This window comes from Trachypithecus francoisi, unplaced genomic scaffold, assembly GCF_009764315.1.
Source record: "Trachypithecus francoisi isolate TF-2019V2 unplaced genomic scaffold, Tfra_2.0 Lachesis_group2, whole genome shotgun sequence".
NCBI lineage: Eukaryota > Metazoa > Chordata > Mammalia > Primates > Cercopithecidae > Trachypithecus > Trachypithecus francoisi.
This window is the reverse complement of record NW_022681465.1, coordinates 92,330,172-92,353,892: the sequence shown is the minus strand read 5'-3', so window position 1 is coordinate 92,353,892 and position 23,721 is coordinate 92,330,172. Positions and strand designations below refer to the sequence as shown.

The 23,721-nt window shown below is 37.7% G+C and overlaps 2 protein-coding genes across 3 annotated transcripts in view; both read left to right on the top strand.

Moving 5' to 3' along the window:
- ERCC8 (ERCC excision repair 8, CSA ubiquitin ligase complex subunit) overlaps positions 1-22,467 on the top strand; it is a 79,344-nt gene extending 56,877 nt beyond the window's left edge. For both annotated transcript variants that reach the window (XM_033179650.1, XM_033179651.1), the window contains 3 exons: positions 11,446-11,643; positions 14,992-15,072; positions 21,621-22,467. In XM_033179650.1, coding sequence (XP_033035541.1) covers positions 11,446-11,643; positions 14,992-15,072; positions 21,621-21,689 — 348 coding nt within the window. In that variant the 3' untranslated portion in view covers positions 21,690-22,467. The remainder of the gene's footprint in view (positions 1-11,445; positions 11,644-14,991; positions 15,073-21,620) is intronic.
- Positions 9,016-11,435, top strand: LOC117064644 (guanine nucleotide-binding protein-like 3-like protein; the record flags this gene model as incomplete). The annotated part of the gene is given in 4 exon segments (XM_033178646.1): positions 9,016-10,102; positions 10,105-10,403; positions 10,405-10,593; positions 10,595-11,435. Coding segments are annotated over 4 exon segments (1,635 nt in total), but the record flags the coding sequence as incomplete, so codon positions are not given.
- Positions 22,468-23,721: the final 1,254 nt, after the last annotated feature.

Here is a 23,721-nt window from a genome sequence, read left to right as displayed (position 1 = left end):
AGGCAGTCTGTCCGTTCTCAGATCTCAAACTCCATGCTGGGAGAACCACTACTCTCTTCAAAGCTGTCAGACAGGGACATTAACATCTGCAGAGGTTTCTGCTGCCTTTTGTTTGGCTATGCCCTGTCCCCAGAAGTGGAGTCTACAGAGGCAGGCAGGCCTCCTTGAGCTGTGGCGGGCTCCACCCAGTTCGAGCTTCCTGGCTGCTTTGTTTACCTCAGCAATGGTGGGCGCCCTTCCCCCAGCCTCGCTGCCGCCTTGCAGTTAGATCTCAGACTGCTGTGCAAGCAATGAGGGAGGCTCCATGGGCGTTGGACCCTCTGAGCCAGGTGTGGGATATAATCTCCTGATGTGCTGTTTGCTAAGACCCTTGGTAAAGTGCAGTATTAGAGTGGGAGTGACCTGATTTTCCAGTTGTTGTGTGTCACAGTTTCCCTTGGCTAGGAAAGGGAATTCCCTTCCCCCTTGTGCTTCCCAGGTGAGGCAATGCCTTGCCCTGCTTCGGCTCTCACTCCTTAGGCTGCACCCACTGTCCTGCACCTACTGTCTGACACGCCCCGGTGAGATGAACCCAGTACCTCAGTTGGAAATGCAGAAATCACCCACCTTCTGTGTCGCTCATGTTGGGAGCTGGAGGTTGGAGCTGTTACTATTCGGCCATCTTGGTGCCACCTCTCTCACAAATCTCCTTCATCTTTTATATTATTTGTCTAGTCTGTATTTTATTGATTTCTGTTATGATATTTGTTATTTCCTTTCTTGGACTAATTTTGGGTTTACTTTGCTCTTGCTTTTGTAGTTCCCTGAGATAACAACATTAGGTTGTATTTGAGGCCTTTTTTTCATATAGACATCTATTGCTATAAACTTCCTTCTTAGAACTGCTTTTGCTGTATCTCATAGGTTTTGGTAGCTGTGTTTCTGTTTTTATTTTTCTCAAGAAATTTTTAAATTTCTCTTTTAATTTCTTCGTTGACCCATTGCTTCTTCAAGAGCATGTTGTTTAATTTTCGTGTACTTGTGAATTTTTCAGAGGTCTTCCTGTTGTTGATTTCTGGTTTTATATCATTGTGGTTTGAGACAATACTTGTTATTATTTCCATCTTTTTAAATTTGTTATGCTGTGTTTTATGGCTTAACATAGGATCTATCCTAGAGAATGTTTTATAGTCAATTAAGAAGAATGCGTATCTTCAGCTGTTGGATGGAATGTTCTGTATGTGTCTGTTCGGTTCATTTGGTCTGGAGTAGAGTTTAAATCTTACGTGTCTTTGTTGATTTTATATTAAATCTTATGTGTCTTTGTTGATTTTATATGTCAGAGTGATCTATCCATTGCCAAAAGTAGGGTGTTGAAGTCTCCTGTTATTTCATTACAGTCTATCTCTCCCTTCAGATCTATTAATATTTGTTTTATATATTTAAGTGATCCAATATTGAAAGCATATGTATTTACAATTGTTATATCTTCTTGCCGAGTTGATCTTTGTATCATTATGTAAAGACCTTCAGTGTCTCTTTTTACCATTTTGACTTAAAGTCTATTTTATGTATTTAAGTATAGCTTATCCTGCTCTCTTGGTTTCCATTAGCGTGGAATTTTTTTTTCCTACCTTTACTTTCAGTCTGTATGTACCCTTAAAGGTAAAGTGAGTCTCTTGTAGGCAGCATATACATTGGTCTTGTTTTCTTATCCATTAATCATTCTATGTCTTGTGATTGAAGAATTTAATCTATTTATATTTAAGTTAATTATTGATAGGCAAGGAGTTACTGGTACCATTTTCTTCATTGTTTTGTAGTTGTTTCGTAGATTCTTTCTTCCTCTCTTAATGTCTTCCTTTGTGTTTAAGTGATTTTCTCTAATAGTGTTTTCATTCCTTGTTTTTTGTTTTTAGTGAATCTATTATAGGTTTTTGCTTTGTATTTACAACAAGGTTTATAAAAAACTTCTTATAACAGGCTATTTTAAGCTGATAACAACTTTACTCTGATCTCACACACACAGACACACACACGCACACACACAAACTCTGCACTTAAACTCTACTTTCCCCACCTCATATTTTCAATTTTGGTGTGGCAGTTTACGTCTTTTAATATTGCATATCTTACAAAAAATTATTGTAGTGATTATTATTTTTAATAGTTTTGTCTTTTAACCTTTATGCTAAAGATATGAGATTTACACACCACCATTACAGTATTAGATTATTCTGAATATAACTGTGTAGTTTTACTAGTAAATGTAATACTTTCAGATGTTTTTGTGTTATACATAAGGATCCTTTTCTTTCAGCTTAAACTTCCTTAGCATTTCTTGTAAGACAGGTCTGGTGGTGATGAGCTCCCTCAGATGTTGTTTGTCTGGAAGTCTTATCTCTCCTTCATTTCTGAAGAACAACTTTTCTTGGTACAGGATTCTTGGTTGGCAATTTTTTTTTTCTTGCAACAATTTAAATATATCATCCCATTATCTCCTGGCCTTTAAGGTTTCTGCTGAGAAGTCTGCAGCTAAGCGTATTAGAACTCCATTATATGTTATTTGCTTTTTTTGCTACTTTCAGGATTCTCTCTTTGTCTTTAATCTTTATTTGCATTGAATGTGAAAAGATACCTTTGACCTTCTTGTACTTGAATATTTGTATCTTTCTCCCAGTTTGGAAAGTTTTCTGCTATTATTTCTTTAGATAATCTTTCTATCCCCTTTATCATCCTCTACTTTACTCCCAATAACACATATGTTTGCTCTTTTGATGCCATCCCTTAAGTCCTGTAAGTTTTCATCATTATTTTTTCTTTTTTACCTGTCTTCAAGCACACAGACTCTTTCTTCTGTTTCATCAGTTCTGCTATTGATGCTCTGTATTGCATTTCTTATTTTGTTTATTGCATGTATCAGTCCAAGATCTCTCTTTGATTTTTTTACAATTAATTATTTTAATCTCTGTTAAATTTCTCATTCCAGTCACTTACTGTTTTCTTAATTTCATTGAATGGTTTCTCTGTTTTTTGGTTTGTTTTGTTTTGAAGTTTCATAGGCTTCCTTAAAACAGCTATTTTTGAATACTTTATCAGACCTTTCCTATATCTTCATTTCTTTAGGGCCAGTCACTGGCATCTTATTTTGTCTTTTTGGTGACATCATGTTTCCCAGATTGCTCTTCATCCTTGTGGTCATTCATCAATGCCTGAACATTAAAGAAGTAGATACTTATTTTATTCTTTCCAGTCTGGCTTTGTCTGGGAATATCCTTCAACAATAAGCCTGTCCAGAGATTCTGGGCTGTTCATCTGGTGTCATCCCTAAGCCCTTGACAATGGTAGCACTATAGGGTGCCCTATGCCCAGGACTACCATGACTTGGCACAGTGCTGAGGCACACCTGAAACCCATGGCCACTGAGGCTTGCCCATCACTGAAGTGTCCTTGAAGCTGGCAGTTGGTGAGACCTGCCTGTTAACGTGGGTTATTTGGAGGCCAAGCCCAGTGTAGTTGGCCTTTGATGATGCAGTCCACAACTTGAGTCCATTTCACAGGGAATACTGGTTCCCATGCCGCACCAGGATGGGTCTAAGACTTAGTCCATGCATTCTGGCCTAGAGTCAGAGGCTGTGGGGATCTGTCTATTGCTGGGTTTTATTGTGGTAGGCATGGTATTGGGGTCTAAGACAAAGTCCTATGCTTACTTACCCCTGTTTCCCGCAAGCAGATAGTATCACTCTCCATGCTGTGCTGCCTGGAGTTGTGGAAGGGGTAATGCGGGTAAGCTATAGTCAGGTACTATGATGTCTCATCTGGTTTCATTAGCTCTTGTGAAGCTTTTACGTGGATAGTTCAAATTGATGTTTCTGCAGGGGGACAATCACTGGAGAGTCCTTTTGCACCCTCTTGCTTCTTTCTCCTTCCATGTAGTAATTGAGAGCATTAGGCAGTTATTTAAGCTGATATCATGAAAGACCTGTCAGGGTTTCAGTGTTCTCACCCTGTAAATTGGGAATATTGTCTACCTAAAATTCAGTTGTAAGGGTAAAACACAGGTAAATAAAGAGTAGTATTGTACCTGCTAAATAATAGGTGTACCATAAATGGTAACTGTTTTTATTATATATTGTTGCTTTAGTAATAGTATCTTTACTATAACCTTTTTTAAGTATATGTATACACTTTTGATATATGTATAGTTATTTCTAAATTATGTGGAAATTCTGTTGTGAGTCAATATGTTTAATAAAGTAAAATCTCTTAATTTTTGGATAAAAATCACATTTTTTCCCCTCATACCTTGTAAACTCCCTGAGGTATGTGAACCACCCTCTGGAGACCATTGCCATAGAGTACAGAACAAGTGTCTACCAGGAAACTTCACAAAGTAACAGGTTTTGGCACAAGAAAAGAAAAAACATCTTCAATTTTTGAGCCCACAAGTGATTTGATAACAGCATTGCTTTAGAAAGATTAATATGATATTAACTTGCAGGATGGATTAGAGGAAAAAAGCCTAAAATTTAAAAAGTAGGTATTCTGATGTTTACTATTTTAGTTACTGGTTTTATCAGTCACCCTATGAGTCTATTCTTTATTCTTTCCTGTCCCTCATCCCAACTATTAATTCTTCCTTCTCAATTTTTTTTTTATCTGTCATCCCTTCCAGCCTCACTGTTGGGGTTATCTCTTTATTTCATTACTCTAACATCCTTTTAATTTTTCCCAGACTCAAATCCCAGGGGAAAATTCTCAGTAGTTCCCCAGTATTTTCAGGTTATTAAAACTGAATGCCTTTGTCTTTTGAGTGTAAGACTTTACTAAGCAGTGCCTTCTAGATTACCAGCTTTATGTCTTACAACTTTACCATTTTTTCCCCTGACTTTGGACTACTTAGCAGTCTTTAAATATACCATGTTCCCTCATCCTTTCATTCTGCTGCATAGACTGTTACGTTTGCTTTAGCATACCCCTCTTCTTCTTCCTGTCCTAGCGGCTTCTTAGCTTTCAAGACTCTTCTATTTTTAATTCCTCCAGTCTAGCTTAGATGCTCCCAGAATATCCTGTGCTCACTTGTATTGTAAGGTACTGTGATGATCACTTCACGGAATGAAAGAAAAATCATTTACAACAATACGGCACAGTGATTTCTAATTGATGTAGTCTAGGTTCAGTTATTCACTAGCCAAGAGACCTTAATCAAATTATTTAGCTTTTCTAAGTGTTTTGTTTTTGTGTAGTAATGCCTATCTCATCATATTCCTATTGTGCTGAGGATATGCAATAACATTTGTATAACACTTAGCACATTATCTGGTACAGCAAATGTTGACATTCAGTAAATGCTGTATGTCAGTATTGTTAATTATTATGCTGGTACTTGTTTGACAGTAAAATGAGCTGCCTTATGATGTAGTCTCTGCATCAACATAGGTATTCACTTAGTGACTAGATATGTATCTTTCCTGGGGCAACAAAAGGAACACATATTAATATAAGGGAACTGGATTTGCCATCATCCTATCCCAAGTCCACAAAATTCTCTTCCCCTATCAAAATCTTTTCAAAGCCTGCCTTAAATGCCACTTTTAAGACATCGTATCTTAAAGTAGCCTGTGCCTCAAGACTTTCATAATAATGTTTAACATACCACTCTTTATGATAAGCATTTATGTTCATAAAATAGGGTTCTTAGATAATTACCTAGCACAGTGTGTGACATAGTAAGCACTTAATAAATGGTAAATCCCTCCCTTCCTTAATCTGTTATTTGAACTTCATTCCATAGGCATTGGAAAGATTTTGACAGTTTTTGAACCCACAAATGATTTGATCACGATGTTGCTTTAGAAATATAATATGAAGGCCAGGTGGTGGCTGATACCTGTAATCCCAGCACTTTGGGAGGCCAAGGCGGGTAGATCACCTGAGGTCGGGAGTTCAAGACCAGCCTGACCAACATGGAGAAACCCTGTCTCTACTAAAAATACAAAATTAGTTGGGCGTGGTGGCACATGCCTGTAATCCCAGGTATTCGGGAGGCTGAGGCAGGAGAATCACTTGAACCTGGGAGGTGGAGTTTGCTGTGAGCCAAGATCATGCCATTGCACTTCAGCCTGGGCAACAAGACTGAAACTCCATCTCAAACAAAAAAGATTAATATGAGTTCAAGACCAGCCTGACCAACATTGAGAAACCCTGTCTCTACTAAAAGGTACAAAATTAGCCAGGCATGGTGGCGCATGCCTGTAATTCCAGCTACTTCGGAGGCTGAGGCAGGAGAATTGCTTGAACCTGGGAAGCAGAGGTTGCAGTGAGCCAAGATCATGCCATTGCACTGCAGCCTGGGCAAGAAGAGTGAAAACTCCATCTCAAAAAAAAGGAAATATTAATATGACATTAAGTTGAATGGATTGGAGGAAGAAACCCTAAGGACAAGACAAAAGTTAATGCACTGGTTCAATATTCATACCTCATTCAACACTTCCCAGTTCATATTTGGAAAGGAATGTGGTATACTGGGAAGAATATAGGTGTTGTAGCTAGGTGTCCTGATAAAACAAATGTGAATAAGCCCATCACAGTCTAGCAGTTTATAATTTTTCCAGGGGGACCAGTGAAATACTAGTTGAAAACTGTTTTGTATTTTTTCTTCATCACCCCACCCCCATATCATTGTGCAAATTGTTGCACATGTAGCATCAGAAAACACAGATGAGGGAATGTTATACTTTTAAACATGTATAGGAATTAATCTAGGAACTTACTGAATATCTTTGTTCCAGGTGCTCTCATATGGATTATTTCATTTGCTTTTTCACAATAAAAAAACTCTAAGTAAATGATGTTAACTCTGTTTAACAGATAAGAAGAATGAAATGAAGTGGTTAAATCATTATTCATAAGGGACAAAAGAAAGATGAGTGTTTAAAACCCAAATCTGCCGAATATAAGTTTAATATTTAACCCGCTATACTGCTGTTGCCATGAGGTAGCTAAATGCATGTACCCATTTCTGGCCCAAGTTAGTCTAAAGGGAAAGTAAGCCAAGTATAGTATCCATAGATTATTAGCATATATCCATTTTGACCTCAGGGCTTTTATTTGTGTGTATGTGTATGTGTATACATACACATATATATGTGTGCTGCATGACAAGGCCATGAGGAGGGCTTATTACAAGGAGTCCCGTAAGTTGGTAGAATACTCTCATGTGATTCTGGAACACACGTTATGTGTATGAAAAAATGTTTAACTATAAAGAGAAGGGATATATATGTATATATATACACATACATATATACATATACACACACATATATGTATATACATATACACATAAATGTAATGCATATATACACATATGTATATATACACATACATATATACACATACACACACACACACACTCCCATCTAACCTTTGGGGGAAAAGAAATTATTATTTTTTTTTTTTTTTTTTGAGACAAAGCCTCACTTTGTCACCTAGCCTGGAGTGCAGTGGTGCCATTTAGGCTCACTGTAACCTCTGCCTCCCGGGTTCAAGCAATTCTCTATCTCAGCCTCCTGAGTAGCTGGGATTACAGGCACCTGCCACCATGCCTGGCTAATTATTTTGTATTTTTATCAGAGATAGGGTTTCACCATCTTGGCCAGGCTCGTCTTGAACTCCTGACCTTGTGATTAGCCTGCTTTGGCCTCCCAAAGTGCTGGGATTACAGGCGTAAGCCACCACACCCGGCCGACAAATCACTATTTAAACTTCAGTATTAGTCGTGACGACAAATGGATTTTGTTGATATGCATGATCATGATTCCCAAATGATTAGTTACTGGTTTTACACTCATCCCAAGCTTTTTATCAAAATTATTATCAGGAAGTAAACCCATCAACTTATTTAGCCCAAAGCTTCTCAAACTTGCATGAGCATACAGATTACCTAGGGATATTGTTAAAATGAAGATGATTTTCAGTAGGATTGGGGTGGGGCCTGGAAGTCTGCATGTCTGACTGTTTCAGGTGATGCTCACACTACTGAGCCTGCACACTACACCTTTGGAGTACAAGTGTAGAATTTTAATTTTTGTCCCAAATACATAATTATTTATTTAAAGGTAAAACTACAGTGTGCAAACTATTTATGGTCTGTGCTTTTTTACACTTAGCCTTTATCCCTGTTTTCTGCATAAGTTTCATAATTATGATTTATATAAATCATAAAATTAATATGACATTAGGAATATACACCTATTCTCAGTTATTTCCCCATTCTAAATAATGCTGGATAGAATTCCTCTGGGCATATAACTTTTGCTATTTAATTATTTCCTTAAGATAAATTCCCGGCCGCGTGCGGTGGCTCAGGCCTGTAATCCCAGCACTTTGGGAGGCTGAGGCAGGCAGATCACCAGGTCAGGAGATCGAGACCATCCTGGCTAACACAGTGAAACCCCATCTCTACTAAAAATACAAAAACTTAGCCGGGCATGGTGGTGGGCGCCTGTAGTCCCAGCTACTCGGGAGGCTGAGGCAGGAGAATGGCGTGAACCTGGGAAGCAGAGCTTGCAGTGAGCCCAGATCGCACCACTACACTCTAGCCTGGGCGACAGAGCGAGACTTCGTCTCAACAACAACAATAACAAAAGATAAATTCACAGGAGCAATTACCAGGTCAGGGGGTAAGAATATCTTTGCTGTTTAATGGGTAAAGTTTTGCAAGATGAAAAGAGTTCTAGAGATGGATAGCGATGAGAGTTGCACATGAATGTACTTAACGCCATTGAGTACCATTAAAAATGGTTATGATGGTAAATTTTATGTTGTGTGTATGAAAAACTTTTTAACTCTAAAGATAAGGGAGACACCAGCAGAGTCGGACACCGCCAGGCTGGCATCTGGAAGTCCAAAGTCTGGACCCTAGCAGTGCAAGAACATCTGTTACCCTGTCTTCTCAGATCCCCGTCGGAAGTGTAGGAAGAGAGCAAGCAGATTTGAGCCTATCTGCTTTCAAGCTGGTGATCGTGATGAAACTTAGAAACAAAAAATGAAAAGCCAGGTAAAAGTTCCAAGGGCTGTAAGAAGCCTGCAAAACGAAATGGGAAGAAAGCAACCTCCAAAGTGCCCTCTGCTCCTCAGTTTGTTCATTCCAATGATCATGCCAATCAAGAGGCTGAATTAAAGAAGAAGAGAGTTGAGGAGATGAGGGAGAAGCAAACTGCCCAGGAAGAAGAAAGACAAAAACGCAGGTCTATCAAGAGCTACTGTGAGGATATCCTAACACGCCAGGAGGAGTTTGAGTGTAAGGAGGAAGTTTTGCAGGAATTAAATATGTTTCCTCAGCTGGATGACGAGGCCACGAGGAAGGCTTATTACAAGGAGTTCCGTAAGGTGGTAGAATACTCTGATGTGATTCTGGAAGTCTTGGATGCCAGAGACCCATTAGGCTGCTGCTGCTTCCAAATGGAGGAGGCTGTCCTATGGGCAGAAGGCAACAAGAAGCTGGTCATGGTCTTGAACAAGATTGACCTGGACCCCAAGGAGGTTGTGAAGTGGCTGGATTACCTTCAGAAAGAGTTGCCAACTGTGGCTTTCAAGGCCAGGACCCAGCATCAGGTCAGCTTTGGAGCTGAAAACCTCATGAGGGTTCTGGGGAACTATTGCCACCTTGGTGAAGTGCGCACCCACATCAGTATGGGTGTTGTGGGCCTTCCCAATGTTGGGAAGAGCAGCCTGATTAATAGCCTGAAGCACAGCCATGCATACTGTGTGGGAGCCGTTCCTGGGGTCACGAAATTGATGCAGGAGGTCTACCTAGGCAAGTTCATCTGGCTGCTGGATGCTCTAGCCATTGTCCCAGGGCCCAGCTCCGAGGTGGGCACCATTCTGCATAGTTGCATCCACGTGCAGAGGCTGGCAGACCCGGTAACCCCAGTGGAGACCATCTTGCAGAGCTGCAACCTGGAGATTTCCAACTATTACCTCCTCTCTGGGTACCAGACCACTGAGCACTTTCTGATGGCAGTGGCGCACCATGTGGGGGAGAAGAGAGACTTAGGCAGTCAGGAGCAGGCCGCCAAAGCTGTCCTAGCTGACTGGATGAGCGGGAAGATCAGCTTCTATAACCACCACCACCCACTCACACTCTGCCTGCCTGTCTCAGCGCTGAGATCATTAAGGAAATGACCAAGGTCTTTCACATCAAGAATACTGAGCAGGTCAATGAAGACACCATGGAATGCTTGGCCACTGGAGAATCTGATGAGGTGTTGGGTGACATGGACCCACTCAAAGTGGAGATCAAGTTGCTCCATTATCCAATGATGAAAATAGCAGATGCCATTGAAAATAAAGCCACCAAGTATAAGATCGGAGATCTCACTGGGTGTTGCACCAATCCGAATCGTCATCAGAAGGGGTGGGGCTAAACTCAATGTGGATGACCACCCTAAAAACAACAGTGAAGTGGATGTGTGCCCAGTGGACTGCTGCCCAGTATTGCAGAGGATCATGGAGATGGACTCCCTAAAACAGGGCCAGGCTCTGGCATCCTCCCTAAAGAATAAGAAGAATACGCAGAAATGTGCAGATAAAATCGCCAGGGAGCTGTCTTGATTCCATGATGTCTGCTGTCAACCTCTCTGGCAATGTTGATGGTGGTGTTGATGACTAACTGTCTGATCTCACTTCCCTTCCGATCCAAGCACCAGTTCCAATGGGACGGGGGATTACCAATGAAATAGTTTGGTTCTCCTTGAAGCATCTGCGCATTAAAAGAACCCTTCCACAACTATGTTTCTTTCTTCCCACTGTTCTCTGCACTCTCTCCAGGAAAAAGAGCCCCAAGAGACTGGAGCTGACAAACTCAATACCCTTTATTTAACCCCTACTCTGTTTGTTTTATAACAGAAATAAAAGAAGTATCAGCAGGAAAAAAGAAAAGAATATAACCCCCTCCCCCCCAAAAAAATACCATTCTTTTGAAAAGAATGGTTTTGGGGGGTATTACCCCCAAAAAATATTCTTGGGGGATATTCTTTTGAAGCAGTATTATTCTTTTGAAAAGAAAGAGCATTAATAAACCATTTGCCCTTTTAGAAAGAATAACCAAATTACACTGCCACCAACATGTTTACCTCGCTTGTACCAGTATTTAATGTCTTAACATTTTTTAAATTTTTTGGTAAATGCTCTAAAATGATTCTTCAAGGTTGAAGTCTGTATTTTACTTCTATTAAGATTGAAAAGTAAACATTTACCCTTGTGGTTTTTTACTATTTGCATTTCCTCTTTTGTTAAATGTACATTCATGTCATTGGTCCTTGTTCTGTCAACATTGAACGTTTTCCTTAAATTTAAAAGAGCCCTTTTTATAGCATAATATTTTAAGTATTTCTCCTAGTCTTTGTTGTCTTTTAAATTCAGATTTAAGAGATGAGTAACTTTATGATTTTAATCCTACAGGTGAACTATGGAAAAGTTTGTAATAACAGTAAAAAAGGATTGAAATTCACTGTCTCCTGTGGCTGCAGTTCAGAATTTGTTTTTGTACCATATGGTAGCACCATTGCTGTTTATACAGTTTACTCGGGAGAACAGATAACTATGCTTAAGGGACATTATAAAACTGTTGACTGCTGTGTATTTCAGTCAAATTTCCAGGTAAGAATGATACAGGAATTTAAAAGGTTCAGCTAGCTAGCTTGCCATACCAGTTATATGTAAAAGAATAAATTATGATTTCATTCTGAGGAGTTATACTTTTAATCCACATTTGTAGTAGGATTTATTTAATAGAGACTAGCATAGTCTAGATTTTTAGATGGCATACAATATATGAATGAATCAATATAATACTGTGCAACTTGATTGGTATGAATTCACTTTCTTTTGCATATGACCTTCATTGATTTAACAATTGAAAACCTGTGGTGAATTAAAATAATTTCTTGCAAACAATCTTTTGGGTAAGAAATGAAATACAGGCATTTAATTATGAAATATAATTTGTATATGTTGGTTTATGTATGTGTGAATGATCTATTCTTATTTTCTATCAATGGCTAATAAAGGGAGGTTTTGAAGTTAATACAACCTATATAATTTCTTAAATACGCTGACTTTTGTTTGTTTTACATCCAGACCTTTTCACCTCACCAATGGAGCAGATCATTTTTCATTTTTTCAGAGAACATTTGCACAAATTACCTCATGTACTCCTTTAAATGAGTCTAACATTGCAAGATAGTTGGTATTTTCCCTGTTTTGTAGGTAAGGAAAATGAAACTCATGTAAGTTAAATACTGATAGAATGAAAATTATGGATTATTAGAGCTCCAGGAGACTATCACTTTGTGAATCTCCTATTCATTCATTCTTTAATACTGATTGCCTAATTTGTGCCTGACACTGTGCTGTAAGATATATAGACCTGATTTTTTAGCCAGTATATACCATTATGGCAGTATTCATTATTAAAATATTTAAATATTGATGTATCCTACTGGCTGGTAAACAGCTGCTGCACCAAGCCCCCCAAGTGACCGTCAGCCTCAGCCCCTTCCCTGGGACCTCTTAGACCTCACCTTAACCCAGCAACTAAAAGAGGACCTATAAGACCCTACTCCAACCCTATGGCCATTATCTCTTACTAGTCAATAAGAAGGTGTATACTAGTTGTTAAACATTTTTAGTGTTCTGAGAGAAGAAAACTAAAGCACCAGAGAGGTGACATGACTTGCCCCTAACCTGCAAGTAGTTATTGATAACACATGTATTTGTATTCAAAGAAATTATTAAAATATTGTCCCTCTTTTCTTGTCTAAGGTTACTTAGAGACACAGCTGAAATTTCATCCCAGGTACTCTGACCACAAATTATTTCTTTCCACCAAATTGGAGCTTATCTAATACGTGTGCCTAGAATGGATTAAAATCGTGCCAATGGTTGGGCACAGTGGCTCACACCTGTAATCCCAGCACTTGGGAGGTTGAAAGGATCACTTGAGCCCAGGAGTTCCAGGCCAGCCTAAGTAACAGAATGAGGCCCTGTATTTACAGAAAATAAAAAAATCAGCCAGGTGTGATGGTGTATGCCTGTAGTCCCAGCTGTGCAGGAGGCTGAAGCAAGAGGATCGCTTGAGCCCAGGAGATTGAGTGAGCTGTGTTCACAGCACTGCACTCCAACATGGGCAAGAGAATAGAAATTCATGAATCTAGGCTGGGATAAGTAAGTAAATTCATAAATTGAAAATTTGATGAGGATGAGATATTTACATAATCTCAATGTCTCACCCTACAAAATATGAAGTACAAAACTAAAAAGATTAATTTTAACCTGAAGAAGCCTGGTACACATCACCTTCATCAAATAATCTAAGTTAGCATCCCAGTTATGGGACATCACTTCTGTGATATTCCTGGCCAAATTGGATCACTCAGATTTAATCATGAGGAAACATAAGACAATCCAAATGTGAAGGGCATTCTACAAAGTAACTGGTATATATCTTCAAAATTGTCAAGGTCAGAAAAGCCAGAGACTGAAGAACTGTTCCAGCTTGAAAACTGAAGAGACTTGACGACTAAGTGCAGGATGTGATTTTTAACTGGCCCCTTTTGCTATAAAGGACAGTATTGGAACAAATGATGAAACATGAATAGGGTCTTTAGATGGTGGTAGTAATATGAATTTTCTGATTTTGTTGGTTACTTTGTAACTACAAAGGAAAGTACCCTTGTTCACAGGAAAAATACACTGAATTATTCAAGAGTAATAAGGCCTAATGTTGGCAACTTACTCTCATATGACTCAGGGGGAAAAAAAGTCTTTTGGACTGCAGTTGTAACTTATATTTTGCGCTTATTTTTTAAGAAAATCTTACTGCCCAAACGAACTCCTCCATCTATCACAGACACTTCAAGGCTTAATGTAAATCCTTCTATCTCAGTGTTCTTTATTAGTCATTCTAATTTAAATGTTGCTGCTTTCAATATCTCTTTCTTGAATATCTACAGAATATCCTTTATGTCTTCACTGGGTGTGTTAATACTTATTGTGAATTGCCCTATAAGCTTATCTGACCAAGTTATCTTGGGCATTACCTGGCCTTCTCAGGGAAATAAAATTACTCAAGGGCACTGAACATATATATTTTTGCATCAGCTAGTTTGTGTAGCCATATAGTATAGATTTTGTAATACAGTCAACAAAATGTTGTTTTATTTAGGAAATTTGATAATGTATATCTAACAATTTTTTAAATCTACATTTTCTATAAATATATAATCTTATTTTCCCTTTTCCCACACCCTTAAATAAAAAACACAGTTATACCATGCCTCATATTGTTTTTGAGATGTACAATAATAAAAACAAATTGTATAAAACAGCAGAGGAAAAAAGCCAATATAACATATTTCTTTGATTTTTGGGAGGAAGGGGCGTGAGCATTGTTCAGCCATAAGCAAACAGCATATCCGTAGACATTGACATAGGCTGTGCATCACCCCAAGCTTCCCCTTATGAAGTAAACTTATCAACAGGCATGGAATATACATCTTCAAGCTCTTCTGTTGAATTGCAGCCAGTTAGGCAGCTGTAAGTTAAATAAAACTTTTTGAGAACTTGGCCTGTTTTAGAAGCTCATATGGTTTCTTCACTGAAGTCTTTATTGAAGCTCAGTTATTTGGACACAGAAAGACAAACTCTTTCTTTCTCTGACATTAAAAATATATGGATACTATAATTGATAAAACTGCTAGGATTTGGGATGTATTTGTAAAATTTTCACACCATTAGTAAGCTTGACAAATGCTAATACTATTTTTAAATACAAAACAAAGCTTGACTAACAAACAAAGGAAAAAGAGCATCAACCTAGTTTCTTTAGGGAGTAGAAATAGCATTAAACTAATTACTGTGACCTAATTATTTCAAAAATGGTATAATTCATTTCAGTTTGGTATCAGCTCTTGATCCACAATATCATCTTTGCCTTCTGTGTTGTAGGAACTTTACAGTGGTAGCAGAGACTGCAACATTCTGGCTTGGGTTCCATCCTTATACGAACCAGTTCCTGATGATGATGAGGTAAACATTATTTTCACAAATTGTATAGTGACTTCTAAATCATAAGAAATAATGTTTTGATCCTTTATATGAGAGAGACTTGAAAGCATTTCTTGCCAGTGGCATGCACCTATCTCAGGTACTTGGGAGACTGAGCCAAGATGATCACTTGAGCCTGGAAATCAAGACCAGTCTGGACAATGTAGTGAGACCCCATCTCAAAACAACAACAACAAAAAAGCATTTCTTGGCATTTTCTGTAAAAATAATTTGACTGTTTTAATACATTTTGAAAATTCAGAGAAATATAAAAAGAACATAAAATTCCTCAAATCAATCAATATTAACATTTTGATTTGTTTCATAACTGTTTTTTCCTATGCGTATGTTTTTTAACATAGTTCATATCATGGTTGGACATTCAACTTGGTATCTTACTTTTTTAATAAATATTGTACAATAAACCTTTTTTCATGTCATTAATAACTATGTATAAACATTTCTAATGATATTCTGTCATTGATAAAACACAATTTAAATATTTACCTCATTGGAGGCATTTCTGTTGATTATTATAAATATCAAGGTAAATATCTGTTAAAAAATTCTTAATATTTCTGACTATGTCTTTAGATAGATTCCTAGAAGTGTAATTATCTCTTAATTATTATATATGACTTTTTTCTTTTCTTTTTTTTTTTTTTTTTTGAGATGGAGTCTCACTCTGTCACCCAGGCTGGAGTGCAATGGTGCAATCTCAGCTCACTGCAACTTCGGCCTCCTGGGTTCAAGCAATTCTCCTGCCTCAGCTTCCCAACTAGCTGGGATTACAGGTGCCCACCACTGTACCTGGCTAATTTTTGTATTTTTAGTAGAGACGGGGTTTCACCATGTTGGTCAGGCTGGTCTTCAACTCCTGGCCTCAAGTGTTCCACCTGCCTTGGCCTCCCAAAGTGCTGGGATTACAGGCATGAGCCACCACTCCCAGCGGACATTTTTAAGACTTTATTCTCATGTCAAATTTTACCAGTTTACACCCCTACCAGCAGTCTGACAGTGCCTTTCATAGAAAATAAATCAGTATAAACATGACAGTGTAAATAAAGACCTTAAAAACGCAGTAGGTAAACAAAGATGAACAAGACCATTGTCCCTGATCTAAAGTAATAGCCTCTGTATTTTTTTTTAGCTTTTGCACCAAGCAGTTGGAAGATACAGGCTATTTAAAGGTGGTTTCTGTCCCACCAAGGTTTATTCTCCTAAGCACTCTTAATCATCCTCATTTATCTTAATTTCTACAATATAAAAAATCCAAAAGCAATGTCTAAAAACAATGTTTATATATATATATATATGTGTGTGTGTGTCTGTGTGTGTGTGTGTGTGTGTATTTCTTTAATTTGGAAATATAGATAATGTAGTTAGAAATACCTTAAGGTAATCTTAACCAAGTCATAGTAAAAGCATCTTAAATGGAGGTGAAGGAAAACTTACTGGTAAATCACTTTTGACATTCAGAAAACATTTTCATATACTGTGTTTAGTTCCTTCATAAAACTAGGACTATGTCAAAAACCACATGAAAATATAATTTGTATAGAGGTAGTTGATAGCATCTCAGAGCTATTGACAATATGTATTTCATACCTAAATTTTCAACTGCTAAGGTTTACTGCAGTGCAAACCTGTGAATTATTTTCTTTTGTCCTTAATCCAAAGAAAGAGAAAAAAATACACTTTGATAAATCTTTAAGTAGCCAGCCAATGCCATATGCATACTTCCAGATTTTATCACATGTCTAATTTGGTTTATTGTGGCTTGATTAACTTTAGCATACAGCTGCTTTTGATGTCAGAATATTCTTCTGTATAAAGCTTAGTATGGTCAAATAATTAGATTTAGCCATTTATTTTACATTTCATTATGTAATGATTGTGTCCTGCTCTTTGGGAATTGCTGTATACATTAAAACCAAGTTATAACACTGTAAGCCATGTTAGGAAGTTAACATTTTATTTACCAAATGAAAACATTAAAAATGAATGAAAAATAAATCTATAGTGACTTATGTATAGAAAAGGATGTTAGAAGAATACTAAATTGTTTAATTCATAAAGATAATATATGGCCAGGTGTGGTGGCTCACATCTGTAATCTCAGCACTTTGAGAGGCTGAGGTGGGAGAATCACTTGAGTCCAGGAGTTCAAGACCAGCCTGGGCAACATAGAAAGACCCCATCTCTACAAAAAATAAACAAAATTAGCCAGGTTTGGTGGCTTTCACCTCTAGTTCCAGCTACTTACGAGGGTGAGGTCGGAGGATCACTTGAGCCCAAGAGTTCAAGGCTGCAGTGAGCCACAACTGCACCACTATACTCAAAGCCTGGGTGACAGAGTGAGACCTTGACTCAAAGAAAAAAAAGATAATATGTGACTGATGGTTTATTTCCTTGTTATGTCATTATAGTGATAGTTTGAACTCTTTGTGTAAACAAACTTGTATATATGAGAAATTAAGCAAAACAAGTTAGAAAATCACATAGAGATATAGAAAAATCAAATTGACCTTTGTATTTGTTTTAGTGCTATAAAACCTTACCTTTTAAAATGTCATGTTCATATATTTAAAGATAGCAGTCATTCTCATACTAATATAAAATGGTATATGCTAAGGTTATTCCCGTAAAATTTTAGCTTGAAACATTCCTGTAAATATATATTCCTGTGAATATATGAATGTGATCATAATGCAGATCCCAGTAGAACAGTCTGTCCAGAAGACCCTATTCCTTACATGTATGTTTATAATTTAAGCCATGTTTAAAAGTGCTTTTATCCCAACTATAAAATAAGTATATTTATTTGATATTTATTTCCCAAGGAGGCAGTGTACCACACTACAAAACAAAAAAAACACACACACGTATACATACACATACTTAGTCTTTAGCTTCAGGAAACTGGGTTTGAATCCCAGTTCTGCCATTTATTATACTTATGATCTGGGACAAGCTCATGATATTTCCAAACATCAGAATTGTCTAATCAAACTTATTCTTAGGTTTCCTTTCAAATGCATTCTTCAGATGAGAGTTACCTCCCCATCAACCAAGATATAATCCCTTAGGGGTGTTTCTCCTGATATCCAAAGCAGAAGATGAATTTAATTCTGTCTAAAGAAAGGAAGAACACTGGATGATAGGGACAGGATTTGTGGTATTTAACTATAAATCTGTTTATTTAATTGGCAGACTCTTTTATTATATTTTGAGGAATCTGGCTTCCTTTTGACCCTACTTTCTAAAAGCTGGTCTGGTCAAGACAAGCCTATCTATAACTCCTAATTACCTTTTCCTGCCTGAGATCTATAGGGTGGGTTTATTCAGTTTACACGTGACCTCTCTCTAAGAATCTTACTTTGTTTTGACATTCACACAATGTATAACTGTTTTACATACCAGTTGTGTCGATGTACTTGCTAACAAACAACCCTGAGGCTTGCCACTAATTACCAGTCAGAAATTTGAAAGTTATCAAGAAATATCCTTGTAGATGTTAAGTTTGGTTCTATTTCTTCTCTAAACTCATAACTAGGTCCCCCCTAAACTCATGCTTCATTATTTCTATAACATTGACACTATCTATCAGTAGAACTGACAACCTGGTGAGATAGAGATGAATATGTTCAAGCACAGACTGGATGTCCACTAGGAGGAGATGTAGAGAAAACTGAAATAATAGCAGTGACACTTGATCAGTGGGTCTCAAATGGTAATGTGTACCATATCCATCTACCACATTTTTACTGCAGCTTTATCATACTACCAGTATAATATTTTATATGTGATTGTTTTGGCAATAAAATATATTTCTAAAATACTGTAATGCATTCATATATCATTGTTTCACTGAAAAGTGAAATAATTTATATGCAACTGATTATGATTTTCATTTGTTTCTTTGCTTACCATACAAAAATAACATATAATGAAGTGTAATTTTGCTTTTCTGTTGAATTTTCAACTGAAATTAAAATTTTTAATAGGTTACACACTAGGTTTCCACAGTAGGATTAGGAAGCATGGCCCTTGTGTGGCTTATCCACCTAGGGACGTGTGTGTGTGTGTGTGTGTGTGTGTGTGTGTTTTCCCAGGGCTATTTTTGGTAGCTATCAAAGGCAAAGTTAAAGGCTTCTAGAGACAGAGTAGGGAAGAGTAGTCAGCTAACCCCTAATGACAAGATGTCTTTCAATAAACTCTCACTAAATAACATAATTTAAGTTAAACTGAAAACCCAAAAAGACAGAAAATTCAGTAAATGTTTGGATGAAAGAATAAATAAACAGACTTCAGTATACAACTGTTGCAAATAAGTGGACTGTGGCTAGAAATCGGTGAGTAGTTAGCTGAGGTTTAATAATAGTTTCATGGCCGGGAGCCGTGGCTCACGCCTGTAATCCCAACACTTTGGGAGGCCAAGGCTGGTGGATCACGAGGTCTGGAGTTCGAGACCAGACTGGCCAATATGGTGAAACCCCATCTCTACTAAAAATACAAAAATTCACTGGGTGTGGTGGCACGCACCTGTAGTCCCAGCTACTCAGGAGACTGAGGCAGAAGACTCGCTTGAACCTGGGAGGGAGAGGTTGCAGTGAGCCGAGATCATGCCATGACTCCATCTCAAATAATAATAATAATAATTTTGTATCTGGACATTTGGAGTATAGCCGACATTAGGTTTAATAATGTAATCTGTTTAACAATAAAGAATGCCTAAATTAGTATATTGTTTTCCAACTATTCTAGCTGATACTTGGGAAATTTACTGGGAACACTTAACTTTTTCTACTGTTTTCATTGTTCGAATTGTAAGATTCACAGTTATATTCATCAAAAGGAAAATAAACATTCTCAGACATGCAGTAGGGGTTACCCTTAAAAAAATTTCTGGCCGGGCGCGGTGGCTCAAGCCTGTAATCCCAGCACTTTGGGAAGCCGAGACGGGCGGATCACAAGGTCAGGAGATCGAGACCATCCTGGCTAATACGGTGAAACCCCGTCTCTACTAAAGAATACAAAAAACTGGCTGGGCGACGCGGGCGCCTGTAGTCCCAGCTACTTGGGAGGCGGAGGCAGGAGAATGGCGTGAACCTGGGAGGCGGAGCTTGCAGTGAGCTGAGATCCGGCCACTGCACTCCAGCCCTGGCGACAGAGACTCCGTCTCAAAAAAAAAAAGAAAAAAAAAAATTTATATAAGTTATAAAAGGCAGTACATCTAAAATAACTTAACAGTAGTCTCGATGCTAATACAGCATTGGAATTGAAATCTGAATAAAATTGTAGCAGTTGTAAAAGTTACACAAAAAGAAGCAAACCTGGCTCATAATACCCAGTTACTTTAAAAATGAGACCAAATAAGCCCTTTTAGTTATTTGCAAGAGAATCAGAAGTAGCTATTCGGTTTTCCCCAAAATGAACTGATTTGAAATACCACAGATGATTAAAATTTCTCTAGTTGCTAATCACCTTTTTGTTGTTTTAAATATCATCTAGATAGATGTTATCCTTCAGACAAATCCCTGAGGGAAACCTATGTGCTGATTATAAACATGTTACCGGCCGGGCGCGGTGGCTCAAGCCTGTAATCCCAGCACTTTGGGAGGCCGAGACGGGCGAATCACGAGGTCAGGAGATCGAGACCATCCTGGCTCACACGGTGAAACCCCGTCTCTACTAAAAAATACAAAAAACTAGCCGGGTGAGGTGGCGGACGCCTGTAGTCCCAGCTACTTGGGAGGCTGAGGCAGGAGAATGGCGTGAACCCGGGAGGCGGAGCTTGCAGTGAGCTGAGATCCGGCCATTGCACCCCAGCCTGGGCGACAGAGCAAGACTCCGTCTCAAAAATAAAAAATTAAAAAGTAAACAGCTTACCATTTCTGACCTGTTTTGCATGTTTTACTGAACTGCCCTACCAACCTATAAAATAAGCAAATATAACAAATAAGTACATAAATATCACTACTTAATAACCCACATTATTTTTGGACTAAAAATGGTATTGTTCAGCTTGAATACCTTATTTTCCATATTTGGGTATTTGTTTATTTGTAAAAGTTATTTTCATCTAAACAATTAAAGAGTTGCCAACATTGATATTTTGGGCTGTCAGGTCAGACTGTACACCTGGAGTCCAGTCTTAGCTCATGGATATCAGAGTGCCACTTTCTCCAGGTAATTCCAAAGAGTTGTTGAGAAATACCTTGAGAAATAGCAGCATCATAATATATGTATGTATGTATGTATGTATGTATGTTTGTATGTATTTGTGAGGTGATTAAAGGAAACGGTGTTTGGGTAAAGTCTGGTATTGTCTGTTTAAAATGAAGTTACATTATCTTATATTGTATATGGGTTGTTTCTTATATTATTTTTGTTCTGAAATTAACAGTTTTACATTTTCTTCCAAAATAATGTAATTGCTATATATTTTGTAACTTTATTATGAGCCTAAAATTATGAAGTAGAAAAAACAGAATCTTCCTTTTTCTTTTTCTTTTTTTTTTTTTTAGACTACAACAAAATCACAATTAAATCCGGCCTTTGAAGATGCCTGGAGCAGCAGTGATGAAGAAGGATGAATATCACCTTTAGTACCTTTGTGTCTCTGCTGAAACTTTTTAAATGAGACCGTATGTTTTTTTCAACTGTACGGTCTATTCCTGACAGCTAAATTAGCCCTAAATGTGGGTAATTTTTTTCCTCATGTTTTAAAATGAGGTTAATATTTGCATAAAATTCTAAAACAGGCTTCTGTATAGTTTATTTAGTCAAAATGTGTTCCTTGATCCCAGATGCTGTGGCCTGGGGAAGCCCTCATTGCTACAATGACACAAGTCATTGTACCTCAATTGTGACCTTCAGCAGATTTTATGAACTATAAGATGCAGTCTCAGAGGATCAGCAAGTGGAGGCCACCAGTATTGACTTTCTCTTACTTGCTATACTGTCGGCCCGCTCATTTCCACTTTCAAGAATGATTTTGCCAAGAATAATTATATCAAAAATAGTAGTTGAAATGGTAACATCAAAATTATTTTATTCTTTCTTCTTCATGTATTCACAGTTTTCAATCGTTTCATTTAATTAACCATGCTTTATGTTAAACATTTTTGGGATCAATGTCTCCTACAATCCAAAATGTGCATCACAGGAGGCTTTTAACTTTGTGAAAATCCCATGTTTGCTTTGTTTTATTTTAATGTCAGAAGGCAGTTTGCACTAATGCTTGAACTCTTTTCTTTATGAAACTCATTAAGATATGACCAAATCCTGCCTCATTAATTCAAGCAGAAAATATCCTGGCAGGGAATCTGGCTTAAATATGAAATGTTGTAACAAAATTTCTATGTTACTGTCTCCTGTGTCAACCCACGAGTGATTATCATGAAGGTAATCTTAATATTCCCTTCCTGATCCTTACCAGCAGTAGACTAGTAAATGAGGCTTTTATGAGCTTGAATACCAAAAGTATACAGTTGTTGAGGGTTTTTTTGTGTTTTGTTTTGTTTTGTTTTGTTTTGTTTTCTGAGATGGAGTTTCACTCTGTCACCCAGGCTGGAGTGCAGTGTTGTCATCTCGGCTCACTGCAACCTTCACCTCCCAGGTTCAAGCAATTCTTCTGCCTCAGCCTCCCAAGTAGATGGGATTACAGGCTCCCGCCACGGCGCCTGGCTAATTTTTTGTATCTTTAGTAGAGATGGTGTTTCACCGTGTTGGCCAGGCTGGTCGCGAACTACTGACCTCAAATGATCCACCCGCCTCGGCCTCTCCAAGTGCTGGGATTACAGGCGTGAGCCACTTCACCCAGCCAGTTGTTGAGTTTTTAAGTGTATAAGGGTTAGACCTCATATCAGACCTTTCCAGCTAAATGTTTTCCAAGCACCTGCTTTTACAATTGATTTTTTTTTCAACTGACAGATAAAATTGTATGTATTTACCATGTACAACATACTGTGTTGAAGCATGTATACATCATAGAATGACTAAATCTAGCTAACTGACATATGCATTACCTCACATAGTGACCATTTCTGTGGTAAGAACACTTTACATCCATTCTCTTATCATTTTTCAAAATTAATTGTAATCTTGTAACTATAGTTACTATGTTGTGCAATAGGTCTCTTGCACTAATTTCCCCTATTTAACTGAAATTTTGTATCCTTTGACCAATGTCTCTCCAACCACCCTAGCTCCTGGTAACCACCATTCTACTCTCTACTTCTATGAGATCAGCTGTTTGTGTAAATGTACCACATTTTCTTTATCCATTCAACCATTGATAGATGCTTAGGTTGATGCTATATCCTGGCTATTGTGAATAATGCTGCAATGAACCTGGTAGTGCAGATATCTCTTTGACGTACTGATTTCATATCCTTTGGATATAAGCCCAGTAGTAGGATTGCTGGATCATATGTAGTTCTATTTTTAACTTTTTGCAGAACCTCCATACTGTCTTCCATAATGGCTGTACTAATTGACATTCCTACCAAGAATATGCAAGAATTCCTTTTTCTCCACATCCTTGCCAAAACTTGTTATCTTTTGTCTTATTGATAATAGCCGTTCTAACAGGTGTTAGGTGATATCTCATTGTTGTTTTAATTT